The sequence below is a fragment of the Brassica oleracea genome, chromosome C9 (assembly GCF_000695525.1).
Source record: "Brassica oleracea var. oleracea cultivar TO1000 chromosome C9, BOL, whole genome shotgun sequence".
In the NCBI taxonomy this organism is placed as follows: domain Eukaryota; kingdom Viridiplantae; phylum Streptophyta; class Magnoliopsida; order Brassicales; family Brassicaceae; genus Brassica; species Brassica oleracea.
In genome coordinates, this window is record NC_027756.1 from 29593801 (window position 1) to 29612277 (window position 18477).

The 18477-nt window shown below is 40.3% G+C and overlaps 1 protein-coding gene across 1 annotated transcript; it reads right to left on the bottom strand.

The window, feature by feature from the left end:
- Positions 1-13047: 13047 nt before the first annotated feature.
- On the bottom strand, positions 13048-16630 carry LOC106318355 (receptor-like protein kinase HSL1). Its single transcript, XM_013756291.1, has 2 exons — positions 13873-16630; positions 13048-13593 (listed from the first exon to the last, which is right to left on the bottom strand). The coding sequence occupies exons 1-2, from the start codon at positions 16373-16375 to the stop codon at positions 13196-13198; spliced, it is 2901 nt and encodes a 966-aa protein (XP_013611745.1). The 5' UTR covers positions 16376-16630; the 3' UTR covers positions 13048-13195.
- Between the last annotated feature and the right edge of the window lie 1847 nt (positions 16631-18477).

Sequence of the window (18477 nt, forward strand, 5' to 3'; positions counted from 1 at the left end):
GTTTTAAGAGCATGTTTGTATTCGTGTGAATGTAGAGATAAGATTATGAGTAGTCATCTCATATTCTAACTCTTTTCTAGATTGTCGTATTCGGTGTTCGTTTTAGGCGAAGAAATTCGATTTTTTTTAATTTTGCGAAGATTCGTGAACGTGGAATATACGAAGAGACAACTTTTGAGATCTCATATCATCAAATACCATGCCTTGAGATGCTAAAGACCAGTGTGATGGGTTTAGGTTAAGACCTAGTTTTACCGTCGGTTTTAGGGTGTGTGATGATTACTCCGGCTTACGTATCCCGTATGTGATTTCAACCTGATTCGTACCAATCTAAAGTCCGCGATAGGTTCTCGGCATATACGACTTGTCTGGTAGGAATCAAGCATCTCTCCAACGACAATTTCGAAGTCTAGGAAGTGTTGACCAAAATTTTGGATTTCTTTTATGGCGCTATTATCCTTGTGTCGAATGTCTGAAAGCTATATCTATGAGATGGCCAAGTCTGCTTAGGACGTTAAGAGTTTGTTGTGATCAGCAACAAACATAATGGTAGATATTACCGTTTTTGAGTCTTCGCAAAGAGTACGTGTTTGAGGATATATTAGTGCGTATGACTGTCTGTTCTTCCAAGAAGGTGTCTTTATCGACCAAGGAAATTTTGTCGAATAATGGTTCATCAGGCGTCTGCGACGTCTCGCGATGCTGAAGATTGTTTTTTCTATCGTATGCCACATTTCGTGCTTGAAATGTTTGTGGGCTTGAAGATATTTCCCGATATTGCAAGGGTTTAGTCTTAACCCTTCGTAGAGAAACATTTTGGTTTGTCTACGGATGTTCGCAGCCAAAATTGTTGTTCAAGTTTGGATGTTAAGGAGTTTGATTTATGATAGAGGAATTAGGAACAAAGGGTCGCGTAGATCTGTCCCTGGGAAGAAGTGTTTTCCTTCATTGTACTTTGTGAAGAGTTGGCCCTTGAAGATTTATTTCGTGTAGTTTTAAGGATGTTTCGTTTAGCTCTACGAGCGTTGTTACAATTTTTTCCTTACATTCCGCGTTTTAAGGGTAAAACGTTGCGGGCTTAAAGTGAATCGTATAGTATATGGAACTTGATCGATTTTTGAAAAGTTCAAGTTTTTCGTTACCCGTTTGGTTGTTATGACTGAGTCTCGTTGTAAAGTATTTATCATATGATTTTCGTTTATGGGTTATACGATAATAATTTTTGTAATCGTCACTTGGTGTTTTAGACAAATTGTGGATTGTCGTTTAGCCTTTAAGTGATCGGATGGAGCGGTGGTTGCTCAAATTATTTGGCTTGGCATGAAAGAGGTGTTCAGCCGCATAGCCAACGACGTAGCTGGTCAAGGATTAGACCAACCTTCGTGTTAACATGAAGATCATGTTAGTTTAAAATTGTCCTAAAGGGGACGCCGGATTCTGGTTCGGCCTTTTACTGGAAGGCGTAATTGTCCGAGGGCCAAAGAGCGTTTGTCGAGATTGATAGGCCAAGTATACCAGGGTTGACCGAGTTAAAATATTTGATAGTTGTAGAAAACGATTTTCCGCTTTAGGTTTCTTTTATACGATGAATTTTTCGTATAATGTTTCATAGTCATATGAAAATTGTTTCGTTCTTGTCTGAGGAAGATGAAGCCTAAGAGGTTTGATACAAAACCCGTGCGGAGTCAGTTGCAGGATGATTGACTGCTCGAAAGTGACAGAGGGGAATGAAAGGCAGAAGCCAGCGAGCCGCAGGGCAAAAAAATGAGATCTATAAGATCGTAGTGCGAAGAAATTATGTTTAAATTGGTCGTCCAATGTCAGATCATACAGCTTTGTTTTTGCAATATGAAAAATACTTCTTCGTAAAACCTATTACATTTACTTTCGAAAGCTGCTTCGTATGACTTGATTTGATTGTATGAAGGATTTTTCGCGCAAGTAGCGTGCGACCAGTTTTATGAAGGTAGTAAATCGGTGCTATGTATGGACAGGTCAAAGTAGCGTTGTTTCCGCAGATTTTATGAGAATCATTTCTCCTTTGATTTCGATCTTTGGTGAAAGTTTCCTGAAGTTACTCATGCAGTGTTACCGAAGTTTATTTTGCTACAATCTAGACATGGAACATTTTTCGTAGGCTTTTGAGAGGATTCTCATGACATCTTCGTTTCTGGAACGAATTGGTCAACCAGCGGTAGATCTAGTCAACGAGCGGGGAGAAAGCGTTCCCTTTGTTGTGCTCGCTGCTACTTTTAAGATTGATCGATTGTTGGTTAAATGTTTCTGATTATCAGTCTGATTTGTTTCTGGTTTGAGTTTGGATTTTCGTTTTGAATCTGTTTTATTTGTTGTTCACATGTTTCTGGATTCGAAAATCAATTACCAAACTGGCTTGTTCAATTGTTTGTGTTCTGTTTTGTTGTCTACTTGTTGTTGAATTCAAAAATCAACCAAACTGTTACCTATTGCAATTCTGAGTGTTATGTTTATATTTGCAAGTTGATTAATTGTTTTTCTGTAAGAACCTGTTACTGGTTGTGTTCTTCTTGCGTCTCAGGAGCCATGTCAAGAGATCAAGAAGGAAGAATCTACACTGCTAGGACTGCTACTTTGCAGAAGATAATGAAATTCAGAATGGAAAGTCAGCAGAAACATGATGAACTTATGCTGAAGAGGATGAGGCAGAGATCATCAATGAAAAATCAAAACCTTGAGCCTAAACCACCAGATTCTATTAGTACAGATCAAGCAAGCATAAGAGGATTAAAGAAGAAGATGCAGATCGTGGAGAGCAACATATCAAGCCATCAGCCAACACACATGGAGCAGACCACATCAATCTTCTCTCATTCCTAAATCAAATTTTCTTTATTCTGATCATACACCAGTTACTAATGTTCAACTCTATGCATTTTCAGGAAAAAATGACTATCTAGAGTGGAAAAGAACCATGGACAAGTGGCTGTGTTACATCAGAATTCTAAAGAAGGAAAGATTAGCTTTTGCAATTTCTCAACTCACAGGAAGAGCTTATAAGTGGTGGTTGCAAGAAGAAGATGATCGCATATTCTACAAGGAACCAGCTATCACCACTTGGGAAAATCTGAAGTTGCTACTAAGGAGTAAGTATGCATCCAAAGGCCACAATTCTCTGAAATTTCCAATGAAGGAATCCACATCTAGCAAGACAGTAACCTGTTACAGCAAAGAGAAAACAGATAAACATTCTTGGTTCAGTGAGGAGGATAAAAAGGAGTTGTTACAAGTAATGGTGGATGTGGAGAAGCAACTCAAAAGGACCAACACAGCACGTCCATCCATTGAAACATATCACCAAGAACCAGTTATAGAGAATAGGCTGAATACTTTATTATTAGGTATACAAAGAGTATTTATACAGAGATATATGTTGGGTTATGACAAGTATTAACTAATTACAAAGAGAGCCTCATAGTATAACATATTTCCTTAACACGCCCCCTCAAGATGGTGGTGCTTCTGTAACACCAATCTTGTTTCGTATAAGCTGAAATGATGCTCGAGAGAGTGGCTTTGTAAGTCCATCCGCGAGTTGATCCTTAGTGGATACGTGCGCAACACGAAGGACCCCCGACTGTATCTGACCACGAACAAAATGATAATCAAGAGCTATTTTCTTCATCCGAGAATGAAAGACAGGATTAGCACATAAGTAGGTAGCGCAAATATTATTGCAGTAGACTGTTGGTGTTGCTGGAAGTGGGACGCCGAGTTCCATGAGTAGAGAGCAGACCCATCTGAGCTCAGAAGCTGTAATTGCAACAGCACGAAAATCCGCTTCAGTAGAAGAGCGAGCCACACCTTTCTGTTTTTTAGAAGTCCATTAAACAAGAGTTGAGCCCATGTAAATGATGTACGCGTTAGTGGAAACATAATCATCAGAATCACATGCCCAGTCTGCATCAGAGTAGGCATGAAGAGTCGGTGTACTTTGTTTTTGCTGGAAGATGCCATGATTCAATGTTCCAGAGAGATAGCGAAGGACTCTCTTAGTCGCTTGCCAGTGATCTATTGTCGGTCGATGCATGAACTGTGAGAGACGATTCACTGCATATGATATGTCTGGTCGGGTTATAGATAGGTGTTGTAAACTGCCTACAAGTTTTCGATACTCATGAGGATCAGAAAGAGCAGAGCTAGAGTTCTGAGTGGGCTTCGGATGTGTAGGAAGTGGCATAGCTACCGGTTTTGCATTCAGCATGTTTGCTTTGACCAAAAGATAAGTGATGTATTTCCTTTGCATCAAGTGAATACCCCGAGGAGTTCGTATAGTTTCAGTGCCAAGAAAATAGCTGAGGTTTCCCATGTCTTTGATGGAGAACAGGTTTTCCAAGCTGGTGATAACTCGTTGTATTAGCATAGGGTCACTCCCTGTAACCAAAATATCATCTACATAAAAAAGAACATAGATGAATTTTCTTTGATGGTGCAGGATAAAGAGTGATGCATCGGAGAGCGGGTTTTGGAAACCAGCTTGTATGAGGAATGATCGCAGTTCAGAATACCAAGCGCGAGGGGCTTGTTTCAAGCCGTAAATAGCCTTCTTTAAATGGCATACATGAGAAGGACGATTAGGATCAGAGAACCCTTGTGGCTGAGACATGAAGACCTCTTCTTTCAATTGTCCTTGAAGAAATGCAGTGTTGACATCAATCTGTCTAACTGGCCAGTCACGGTTAGCGGCTAAACCCAGAACTAATCTTATGGTAGTTGCCTTAATAACTGGACTGAATGTATACATGTACTCAACTCCTTGTTGTTGATGAAATCCTGTTGCAACAATTTTTGCTTTATATTTGTCAATACTTCCATCAACATGATATTTAATTAGGAAAACCCAGCGGCATCCAACAACATTTATCCGTGCTGTGACTTCAACAAGATCCCAAGTATGATTATAACTAGTGGAAGTGAACTCCGAACTCATTGCCTTGCGCCAATGCTCATGTTTTATTGCCTGCTGCCAAGTAGATGGAATCCAATGAGGGTCAGATTGAACAGTGGCAGAGTAGTTATAACTGGTCACTGGCTTGACAATGTTATTGCGTGAGCGAGTTGTCATAGGATGACGAGGCCCTGCGTGTGTAGGAGAAACAGTCGCAGTTTCTGTAACTGAAGCAGGGTCTGTGTCTGCAACTGTTTGAGACGCAGACGTATCATTCGTAGTCGGTATGGGAGGATCATTGTTCACAGGAGTCCATGTAGCAGATGGTTCTGGTGCAGGCGATGGTGACGGTGAAGAATCACTGCTCGGAAGTTGATTTTTCCGAGACGACGCAGGCGATTGTATGAGTGACTGACGGAAAGGGACAGTGGTATATGGTGGATATGCAGGAGTGGAGGTGGTCTCGGTAGGTGATTGAGGTTGCTTGTGGAGTAGTTTGGCAAAAGGGTATTGTGTTTCGTTGAAACGGACATGTCTAGACGTCCAGAGACTGGATCTAGACATTGATAAGCACTTTGAGTAAGAGAGTAGCCTACAAAGACACAAGGCACTGACCTGAATTCAAGCTTATTAGGCGCATAGGGTCTTAACCAGGGGTAACACAAGCAGCCAAAGGTTCTCAGTTTTTGATAATTAGGTGGGTTGTGTAATAATTTCTGGTAAGGAGAGATATTGGTTAGGACAGGACTTGGGAATCGGTTTATATCGGTTTATAAGGAAGACAACACTAGAAAAAGCTAGAGGCCAGTATGTAAGAGGCAAGTTTGCTGAAGATAACAGAGATAGTCCAGTATCGACAACATGTCTATGTTTTCTTTCAGACAAACCATTGTGTTCAGGGGTATGAGATAGAGTAGCGAGATGAGAAATTCCATGAGTAGAAAGAAATTGGCACAGAGCTATAAACTCACCACCATTATCATAATATAGATGGCAAAGCTTGGTTTTGAACTTGGTTTCGGCGAGTAGAGTGAACTGGCTAAAGATTTCTTTGACTTGAGATTTCATTGTGAGATGAAAAAGCCATGTATACCAAGTGAAGTGGTCAACGAGTATAAGATAATATTTGAAGTTTTGGTGAGAAGTAATTGGCGATTGCCACACGTCTGAGAAGACATATTCAAGAGGATGAGTAGAAACAATGGTACTTTGTTGAAAAGGAAATTTCTGAGTTTTATTAAGCAAGCAATCATTGCAAGGAGACAAAGTAGAAGTTTTATTGAAACAAGGCAAATAAAAGCTCAAAACAATAGTTTTAAGAGTAGAAGCAGATGGGTGGCCTAGTCTATGGTGCCACTGAGATATGGTGGTTTTGGTATCAGGGTAGGAAACATATGAAACAGACGACTTAGGGTATGATAGAGGCCACTCATACAAATCATCCTTCGTGCGGCCTTGAAGCAACCGGATTCCCGTGCTGAGATCCTTCACCTGAAAACAAGAAGGAAAGAATTCCACATAGACTTGATTAGCATTGCAAAGCTTATAAACTGAGATCAATTTCTTGTTAACATGCGGTACACATAAAACATCTTGAATTTTTAGTGGTTTAGATGAAGTAGGAATGATAGCAGAACCCGTATGTGTTATTTACAAACCTGAGCCATCAGCTATCGCGACCTCTTCACCACCAGTGTACGCTTGATGAATCCCCAAGTTGTTGAGGTCCAACGTTAGGTGATGTCTTGCACCGCTGTCAAGGAGCCAGCTATTCGGATTGTAGTAGGACGCTTGAGCAACATTGGCACGTGGTTGCCAAGCGGTAACCTGAGGCATCGGTTGCTGCTGATTCCCGTAGACTGACTGAGGTCCTTGGAGTTGTGGACAATGACAGGCACTGTGTCCAAAGACACTACAGATCTGACACTTTCCTTGGTAACCACGGGATTGAGTCTGAGCCTGAGACTGTGGAGAGTAGGAGTGGAATGAGGACTGCTGCTGGTGAGATTGTTGACCACGATATCCCCCACGACGAGCTTGATTGTTGTTGCGGTTATTGTTGGAGGGACCTTGATAGTTTGTGTAGTTTGCAGGGACTGGAGCAGTTGCAGCAGGAACAGAGACTGCTTGGAGTTTGCCTTCTTGATTAAGAAGTTTCTCATGGATCTCAGTAAGAGATGGTGGCATATCTTGGCCTTCGATCTGATCAGCGAGAGTCTTATATTCCTCTGGTAGACCATTGAGAATGTGTTCTATCTGATCCTCAGAATCAAGAGCTTTACCGAATAAGGCCAACTCATCAAAGCGTGTAGTCAGTCCTTGATAGTACTCATCAATAGACTTCGTTCCTTTCTTCCACGAACGTAGTTGTTGACGAATCTGTTGAACGTGTCCCCTACTTGGCTTAGCATAAGTTGTTTTGAGAATGGTCCAGATCTCTGCTGCAGTGGTTGCTGTTGAGAGAATCGGTTGAAGAGTCATCGTAATGGCACCGAGTAGTGCGCTGTAAATCAGCCGATCTTGACGTTTCCACAACGTGTATGCAGGATTCGTCGCAATCGCACCATCATCGCCGGTGATGGTAATATCAGGAACAAGGGTCGATTCATCTAGATAGCCCGCCAAATCATATCCATCGAGGAAGGCATGCATGTCTACTCCACATGAGGAAGTTGGAGCTTGTGAGCTTAGTGACATTAGTCATATTGATGTTGAGAAGCGTCGTTGTTGTTGAAACAGCAATGGTCTCACTGGATAGAGCCGGCGAATTGGAGCTGTTAGACATGGTAGAGCTCGAAAAAATTTGAAAGTAAAAGAGACGGCATAGGTAGAGCAAGCTTTGATACCATATAGAGAATAGGCTGAATACTTTATTATTAGGTATACAAAGAGTATTTATACAGAGATATACGTAGGGTTATGAAAAGTATTAACTAATTACAAAGAGAGCCTCATAGTATAACATATTTCCTTAACACCAGTTACTACTGTCTCAGAACTCAAAGATGTAGAAACAGACTCAGCTGCACCAATTCAAGAAGTTCAAACCGAAACATATGTGGTAAAGGAGAAGTCTGAGACAGAACAAGAGTGTTCTCTTTTCTTACCTCAGTCTGAATTTAATTTCAATAATTCCTTTGATGAACTAACTTGTCTTGAACCGGTGCAACCGAGTAGCCTTGTTTCAATTTTACAGGTTGCCAAAGAAGACTCAGCAGAAAACAACCAGAGCAATCAACATAAGGAGAAGAGTTGGAACAGCCGAAAAACTTGCAGTCAAATAAAACTCCTGAATCCTTGTTTTATGACCTGCAAAGGCACTGTAAGGAGTTTAATATGGTTACTTCTCTGCCTGAAATGTTTCTTATGGTTAGTACTCATGATGTGAAATGTTTTGGTCTTGATAAAGTTAAAGAATTTTGTGTTTCAAACTCTGTTTATGACAACATGCTTAATTCTATCAAAGAACTTGAACCAGATAAACTTTTTCATCAAAAACGTTTTCAATATGAAAATAGAAACTTTTCTGGTCATGTTTTGAGTTTTGAAAAATTTATGAATCACCCTGAAAAGATTTTTGAACCTGAAGCTAACTGATTTTTCTTTCAGAAAAACTTGTGATTCACTTGCTAGAACTGAAGAGAAGTTTTTTGTTGTGAACTTTCCTAAGCATGAACTAGTCACTAATGATTATCTTGTCTTCAAAGAACCTAGGAAATTTCAGGAACCGAAATTGCATCAATCTGATATTAGATTTGAATTTGTGAAATCTGCAAACTCTAGGTTTGAGCTTAATTGTTTATGTTCTACAAACTATTCTAAGCGTGTTAGTTTGTTCTTTGATAACATTATAGTGTATAACACCTTCTTTGATAAACCTATTGCAATTTTTAAACATGAGTTGAATGATTCTGAGCATATAGTTTTATGCCTTCAGAACATCTTGATTTATATTACATTCTTTGATAAATGTGGTGCACTTCTAAAACTTGAGCTAAGTGATCCTGAATATATTGTTTTGTGCTTTGGAGACATTCTAGTCTACAATAATTTCTTTGACATGATAACACACTTGACTTTTCCAAAGCAATATGAAAAAGGTACAGGTGAAAATAGGGGCTATAATGATCAGAGTATCAAATATGAGTCCTTGTCTAAGTTGGAAACGCAACAAACCAACCTTGAACACTGTCTAGCCGCCAACCTTGACATAGGTGCAGTCCGAGGATCATATCTCAACAACCAAAGGGCATTAACCAACAAAATCAACTGAAATGGAAACTTCACTCATCAGGGTCTCACGTCGAATTGGAATCATGTCCAAAGCTTCTCAAATGAAAGAGTTATAGATTCTACAAGTCGGGTGATCTTGTGTTTGCTTTGTTTGAATTTTTCAGAGTTTAAAACAACTCAATCCTATCTATGGCGACCAGGTGAACATGCTAAGGTAAGTGATCATATTTTCAAGAGTTCTTTTATTATGGATTACACAGATATGATGCACTTGTTGTTGTCAAAAGAGCCATATGCAGATTATGATGAAGCTTTGAAGCGTACAAGAAGAAACAACAAGCGTAAGGAAGGCAAGCGATTCAAGCCACATGATTTGATCCAGAAGAGACATAAAGACGTCACTTGCTTCATCCTCATCAAAGAAGCACTTCCAGATGCAACCTACAAGCCAAAACCGAGAAAAGACAAAATTGGGATAAGACTCTTACTCTTTGATAGATTTTCATGTACTAACTTGTCTTGTTTCAGTGTATCAGATTTGAGGAATGCATGGGGAGAAAGAAGAATCAAACGGTTCATGATCACACAAATATTCATCAACAATGCCCACCAGCTCGATTTGCAAGGTAAGAATGGTAGCAATGGATTTGATGTTACTAATTTAGTTTCTTTTCTTGCAGATGATCCAGATTTGAGGACAAATCCTTTTCAAGAGGGAGGGAATGATGTGATCATAGATAGGCAGCTTGAACCGGAACATGAAGAGCTTGTAGCTGAGGATGCAACCTTGAAAAATGTTTTGAAACAAGAAGAATACATTGGTCTTGGTCGAAGCTTGATCATCCAAGACACATTAACCACCATTCAAGCTACTCCACCATCAAGCTGATCATCATCTAGGCAAGTGGCTTGTGTGTACTCTTTTTCCTTTGATTGGTTTTGTCCCACTGGGTTTTCTAATCAAAGTTTTTAATGAGGCCACAAGTTCACTTTCACATCTCCTAGATGATGCATCTCGGTCCAACCTTATCCCCAGACCAACCTTATGTTATATTATATACTATGCTTTTATTTCATGTTTTTTTTTTGAAAGCTCTAGTCTTTAAGTTTAGTCTTTGTTGTAGTTTCAAGAGGAGCCTTTGCGCTTTATTTCTCTTATGTTTTCTAGACCTTGTGCATGTACAAGGATCTCTCTTTATATGTGTGTTTCGAAATCAGTCTGAATAACAAGTATTCTTTTATTCAAAATCCTTATTTTTCTCTCTTCTTGCTTTGTCAAGTTCGTGAGTGTCTGGTGTGTAGTATCCAGTCTGCTGGTGTTTAATATCCAGCGTCTAAGGGCCTTAGTTTGGTGTGTCATATCCGATCTATTGCGTAGGAGTATCAAGGAGCCTTTCCGCAGCCTCTTGTATCACCATTCGATCCATATGCCTTGAGAAACTTGAGTCTTTTGATTCGTTTCTCCAAGGATTATCCCATCTGTTCCAGAGCAATTTATTAAGATCTCATTATTTTCCGTCACACATCCATTTAGAACTTCAGAGTTAAGCGTGCTTGCGCTGGAGTAGTGAAAGGATGGGTGACCTATCGAGATATAATATCTGATACCGTGCAGTGAGACCAAAGCACTGGCAAAGGTTGGGTTGTGATTACAGGTCAGAACCGAGATAGCTAACCGAAACGAGCAACACTGCACACTGACTTGCAGCCATTACAGATTCTCTCCGTGAATTCTTTAAACGTCGTGGGAGGATCAGAAGCGACGGACTCCTTATCGTCCCTCTTGATAGGCTTAGCAGAGGTGGAGCTAGAGTAGTTGATAAGCCCCCATGAGTCTAGGAAATCAAAGACACAGCGTATCACTCTCGCATTCTACCAGAAACAAAACCTTGAGAAGGAGAGAAAGAAAGATCTTCTTCTGCGAACGTAACCGGTCCGGTGGCAATGAATTTGAAACCGAAGGCGCTGAAAGATGCTCGAACTTTGAAGGTGATCTTGTGGGAGACGACACAGTCGAAGAGAAGAAAAAGAAGAGTCGAAAAATTGAACTTTCAAGATTTTTATTTTTCTAATATGTTTTATTTTAACATTTTCTTAATATATATTAGTTACTGTTAATTATATTTTAAAATTTAAACTAAGGGCGTGGATTTTCATAAAATATTAGACTAATGGGACAACATTAGAACAATATTATCCCATAAAGACAATGTATGTGTTTTTTTGGTCTAAAAACAATTTTCCCTTGTTTCTTTTAAGTTTGGTTTGCTATATTGTTTTCTCTGTTTTATAGTTGGTTTTTTGAATACATCATATTTGTTTCTTCTGGTTTTTGATACATCATACTTGGTTCTTCTCATTTTTGTAGTCTACTTTCACAAACGTAACAGGAAGACACTATTGATTTGGAAACCTCGAGAGTACTGCTGTCAATTAGAAGCGTACTTACAGTGCATCATCCTCTTCTATAATCCTGGACCTGCCAAAGCAGCTAGCTGACGCTCACCGCAATATCGAGGAGCAAGATGCTTGTAATGAGCAGCAGGCTGCTTATAACGCAAAGCAGGATAAAAGATAAAAAAACTCTCTTTGCTGGAGAAGTTTTTGAAGTTTTTGACTGCAATAGATCCAAGATTCCTTGAAGGCATTACAGCTAACCAATCTGATGATTAGGTTCCAGGATGATAATTAGGTTCCTTTTTTAAATAAAAAATCTTAGTTCCTTCTCTTGTACAGAAAACTTATTATGTTTTGGTGTTATAATAGGAGTTCTTTTGTATCAAACACTTTCTATTTCTTATTTACAATCGTTTAAAAACAGTAAAATCATTCAAACCCGAAATCAAGCAAAATAAAATCTAAACCGAAAAAATTAGAATTGTTGTGTATTCGTTAATCAGTCATTAAATAGTCACCATATTGTACATTTACGACCAATTTACGACTACGGTTTTACGAATGTTTCCAACTACCATTTTACTACTGATTTCCGACTACACTTTCATGACTAATTTTTCGATCGGTAACTTACGACTGCTTTGCGATGCATTTCCGTGACCCTAAAACGACTGAAGTAAAATTGCATCCTAGTCGTAAGTGTACTCACAAAATAGTCGCAACATTTTACGACTTAACTGTGACTGATTACGTACTATGTACTGTACTCGCAGAGCAGTCCTAAACATTAGTGTTGCGATGCGTTAATTTGCAACCATCATGTTCAGTCGTAAACATTTGCGTTGCGAGTGATTACCTACTAATTGGGTAGTTGGGAAATACATATTTTTTTGTAGTGTATTTTTGGTTATTAAGCTGGCCTAATTTAGAATAGACCGGTGAATTTAATTTAAAAGCTTACAAAATGGGTTGATCGAATGGAATGTTACTTATTTAATGAGAGATATGTAGTAGATGCATACAATCTATATATTGAGAGATGTGGGAGATGCATAAAATCCTAAACAGTGAAAATACAATTTGATATCGGTTTAACATAAGGTTGTTACTTATCGAGTCAAATATTATAATGATTGTACTTGTCGATTATTTACGTACGTATTTGGATCATACTGACGAATATATAGCCTGGATATTATAAGATTTCCTTTAAAAGTTAAAATGAAATAAAATTCAAGCATCTACTTAAATGCCATGCAATGGAAAAAGAAGTTCCACTCACTTATGAATAAAGGAATGACGAATTTAAAGTCCACAGTAAATACAAAAGGAGCTTGTGAATTATTGTGATTCTTTGGTAGGTCTACATGCACATATGTAGATGCTATGCGTTATGTTGAAGCAGCTCTTAAGTTATTGTTTGATGCTCTTCCATAACTTTTTTTCTGACAAAATTCCATTGGTTCTTGCCTAAAATGATTTCAGATCGGAGAAGCAAAACAGGAAATAACCCAAAGTCTTTTAAGGATATTTGTTAAATACATAGAAGGATAATATAGGCAATTTTATCTATGATAAATACTGGGGTTTGTTTAGAAGTTATAGGAATTGTTGCTACACCTCTTCATCAAGAAAGCATGACTAAAGTCTCGTTTGAGTAGGATTATCAGATAATATTGCATCCTTAATTTTGGTTCTGGATTTAGAGGCCATGTCAAGTCCCTCTTGAGGCGCTGCATCAATCAGAAGCTGGACGACTTCGTTCATGGAAGGGCGGATTGTGGGAGTTCTGCTCGTACAACGGATAGCCACACGCAAGGCATTGATCATGTCGGTTTTTGATGATTCCGATAATCTCTTGTCTAGTGTCTCAATCAATCCTTCTTTCGTGTCAATCTTTGTTGACACCCAATTCACTATGTTCTTGTTCTCTCCGAAACACGAGTCTACAGGTTTCTTCCCCGTTATAAGCTCCATTAGCATCACCCCGAAACTGTACACGTCGCATTTGATCGTTGCTTTGGAGGAGTACGCATATTCTGCCATTAGCAAATGCATATCGTCAAAAAGCTGAAGAAAAACTTGTACTAAAAAAAAACACGATCACTTGAATTTTAAGGAACTGTTTATATTAGTTATAAACAAGAGAATATTTTCTCTAGTTTTTTTTTTTAATTATCATGAATCAAAAACTTCTTATAAATAGTTTTTTCTCCAAGTTACAATAATATGCCATGATCTAATTTTTATGTTTCCGTTTTTTTCAAAAGGATTGCAAAGTGTCAAGAAATAAGGTTTCTAGAGGTATTAGATATCACCTGGGGCCAAGTAACCGTAAGTGCCAGCGATAACGGTTGTGGTTGAATCTTTTCCTCTAGCCTGCAACACCTTTGCAATGCCAAAGTCTGCGACTTTAGGCTGATAGTTTACATCTAATAAGATGTTTGTGGATTTGATGTCGCGATGAATGATTGGCGGCGAGAGGTCATGGTGAAGATAAGCCAATCCCTGAGCGACACCAACTGCGATCTTATGACGAGTAGACCATTCTAGATGAACAAAGCCTTTGTGAAGAGCGTCCCATAAGTTACCATTTGGCATGTACTCATACACCAAAAGACTACAATCCAAACTTGAGAAATAGCTGAAGAGCTTGACGATGTTCTTATGGCGAATGCTCCCGAGCGTCTCAACTTCGGTTTTCAACCCCTTGTTCAAATGCAATGTGTCTTCTGAAGCCGAGTCTTTGCTGCTTTGGCTCCATAGTTTCTTCACCGCAAGTACTTCTCCGGATTTCAGCTGTACCCTATAGACAGTACCCGAACCACCGTGACCCACGATGTTCTTGTCCACAAGAGCTTCGAGAATCTCTCTTTGGTCGAAATTTATGCGGTGGAAACTCTTGACGTCGTAGGAGAAGAAAGAAGATGCTAAGGTCTCGTCTTGCTCTATCACTGGTCTATTTTTACTCATCCGTTGTCTTAAGTAAACCATGATGCCCCCGAGGAGTAGAATGAAGACTGAGACAAGAACTGCCCAGATCGAGCTCAACTTCTTCTTACTTGGAGCCACTTGACACATTTTAAAATTCAAATCCGACGAACCAGCGTTTGGTGGAACACAGAGATTAGGGTTATCTGAAAAGCTTTCTACAAGACCCCCTCTTATCAGCGAGGCAGGGATGGGACCAGATAGCTGGTTGCTCGAAAAATTGATTGACGTTGGGAGCAACTCGGAAAGGTCTTCAGGGATTCTTCCGGTGAGACGATTACTTGAGAGATCAAGGACGTTGAGAGATTTCAGATTCGAGAACGACTCAGGGATTGAAGAATCAAGGTGGTTTCCTTGCAGAACAAGTAAGTTTAGTCGTCGGAGTCTTCCAATCTCTGAAGGTATTGGACCAGTCAGTTGATTGTTGCTGAGATCAAGCTTCACAAGATTTGTGGCATGGGATATTTCGGAAGGTATAACACCGGAGATTTTATTACCCTGCATAAACAGCTCTGACAAATTCCAAGCGTTTCCGATGGAATTAGGTATTGGACCCGATAAGAAGTTGTAAGCCAAGTCGATGATCGAGACATGAGGTAGAGACGTAACTCCTTGGGGTATAGTTCCCACGAGGCGGTTGCTCGCAACACGGAACCGGATAAGAGTCTTGCACCTCCCATAAGTCGCAGGGATCGAGCCAGAGAACCGGTTTTGTAGTACAAGAAAGTACAAAAGCTTACCGGATTTGCAAACTTGGCTCGGAAGTGGACCAGAGAGGCGATTTTCCGAAACATCAAGAGCGATCATAGGCGAGGAAGACCCGAGATTTGGCGGGAGCTCACCGGTCAAGTAGTTGTCGTAGAGAGACAAGATCTTTAAGGTTCTTGAGTTACCAAGCGACTTGGGAACCTCACCGGTTAAGCTGTTGTTGTAAAGCTGAAGCACTCGGAGTTTTGGAAGACTGCATATTGATTCCGGTATTCTTCCGGTTAACTTGCTAACGGAAATATCCAAGTCCGTGAGATTTTTGAGATTACCGATTTCGTCAGGTATACTGCCGGTTAAGTGATAATTATAGTAAAGCTCAAGCTGCCTTAGGTTGGAAAGATTCCCGATTTCTTTTGGAATCTCGCCGGAGAGGAAATTTCCACTTAGTTCGAGATCAACAAGGGAAATCATATCCCCTATGGATCTTGGGATGTTACCGTGGAGCATACACGTCATCAGGAGCATGTGTGTGAGCTTCTTGAGTTTGGAGACATAATCCGGTAGAGTCCAGAGATCGAATTCAGGGTTCTCGTTAAAATTGAGATACTCTAAATCGGTGAGATTGAATATCGAAAGTGGGAAGCTACCGGTGAAGTGGTTCCAAGACATGTCGATGACTCTCAGAGATTTCATCGGTGAGAAATCAGGGAGTGTGGCTGTGAGATAGAAAGAGCTCATGTTCAGCTCTTGAAGAAGAGAACAGTCAGGGATGTCGTTGAGGAAGCTGCTGCTTCTATTCAGATGGTTGCGAGAGAGACGAAGAACACGAAGGTTTGGGAGGAAAGAGCAAATCCCATCAGGAAAAATCCCGGAGAGTGACAAACCGGAAAGATCAAGATCGGTAACAAGTCCTTGACCGTCGCACCTTACGCCGGTGAAGTTACAGTAGTAAGAAGTCACGGCGTCAGAAAGATTCCAAGAGGACAAAGCATCGCTGGAAAGAGAGTTTTTCATAAGCTTGAAGAATTGTGATTGTTGGTGGGAAGTCATCAAGCCCCATAATTGGTTGCTGTTGAAGCAAAATATGAGAAGAACAAAAACTGGGAAAAATCTGAAAAGCATTTCAGGAAAAGCTCTAAAGTAAGCAGCAGGAGCAAACTTAGGACGCAAGAAAGAGAGAACTTTTGGGTCTGGGAAGATAAATGAGGGGAAATAAAAAGAGCTTACGAGTTGAAGGACTGAAATTAATCCGAGCTTATAAAAACGAAAGAAGGGTTCAAGTTTTTCTGTATACGATCAGAATCAGATAGATGGATTTTACGAAAAAGATAGATTTAAATAATATAATTGAAGAAAGGGAGAATAGATATGTTTCCTTTAGATAAAGAAGCTTTATGATTATACCCACTAAGTTATTATGGAGAATAATGTAGAGGTGTATGTAGCCAACTTTATACCTCCGAAGCTTTACTTTAATTTCTTGTTTTTATCACAAAAGAAGAGTTGAAATATCACTGAATCTGATACTAAAGAGTGCACGATCACCTGTCCAAGAACCTCGCTCTTGTCTCGACATATTTTTTTTTTGCTTGAGTTTTTGTAACGCCCCGACCGTCCACGGCTAATGGACCATCCACGCCCGCTCTCTCGGCCCGTAGGCCCCATTCCGTTCCATCTGTCGGTCCGTTAATTTTCCAAGGCTCTAGAGTCTTGTTTACTGACCCTGCAATCACCACCTGGCTTTTTTCCATGCTTTGGCCTCATTTGCACGCTATCGCGAATCACTTTCGGATAGGTCACCCATCCTTCCACTACTCCAGCTCAAGCACGCTTAACTCTGGAGTTCTTTCAGGATGTGCTCCGGAAAAGGTAAGTCAACTTTGGTGACATAAGTAGCCAAATCAATTCTCTTAAACCTTTCCATATATCACAACCCGGGATGTTACAATTCACCCCCTCTCAAAGAACGCAACGTCCTCGTTGCGCCCACGACAGGTCTCAAGACGCCTCTCGGGTCGGAACTGAGATGGCTAACCAGCTCTGATACCACTTGTAACGCCCCGACCGCCCACGGCTATGGGCCACCCACGCCCGCTCTCTCGGCCCGTGGGCCTCATCCCGTTCCAACGGTCGGTCCGTTAATTTTCCAAGGCTCTAGAGTCTTGTTTACTGACCCTGCAATCACCACCCGACCTTTTTCCATGCTTTGTCCTCACTCGCACGCTATCGCGAATCACTTCCCGATAGGTCACCCATCCTTCCACTACTCCAGCTCAAGCACGCTTAACTCTGGAGTTCTTTCAGGATGTGCTCCAGAAAAGGTAAGTCAACTTTGGTGACATAGGTAGCCAAATCAATTCTCTTAAACATTTCCATATATCACAACCCGGGATGTTACAATTTAATTGTAACACCCGTCTCCTCCTCTCTCGAGACCGGCGTGCTACTAACCGAAAAATACGAAATTAAACCGATTTATAAAACCGAATAAAATGTCAAACCTTTTAATCAAATAATTTCCAAATAAACAAGTTTATAATTTTAAACCAAATACATTAAATCGAAAAGTTAATTAAAACCGAAATAAATACAGTTATCCCAAGACACCAATCCGTCCACATATCCAACTACTCGTCATGTTCACCTGCAAGGGGAAGAAAGAGGGGTGAGTAACAGGGGAGAGTTACTCCGTGAGGTATGGGATGCTAAACGCGCAAACCACTGACTTGAGTAAATAGAACCCCCACTATGGAAGTTTAACTCTAACATGAACACACACAACGCCTAGCGCATCACACAAACACAAACAATGCGATGATAGCATATAGCTAGTCCATACACCCCGCATCTTCTCATATAATATGTAGCGTCGCTAGTACAGTCTGTCTATGTATCCCCGCCCTCTCAAGTAGCGTCCATGGTACAAACGTCTCTGCACCACACGCCCGCACAGGTAGCATCGCAAGTCCAGACGTCTCTGAACCCCTGCCCGCACAATCAAAGTAGCGTCGCTAGCCTAGACATCTCTGAGCCCCCACCCGCGCACATAGTCCCTACTCGTAGCTATGTGTACATACATATATATATCGCATCTCTTAACATCACTCAATCAATCAACGGTTGAATCCTCTAGTTCCAGTTTACAGTGAATGAACTAACAAACAATCAAGACTCAAACAGACGGATCATGATTCGAAATCTAAACTAGGATAGAGAGAATTCTA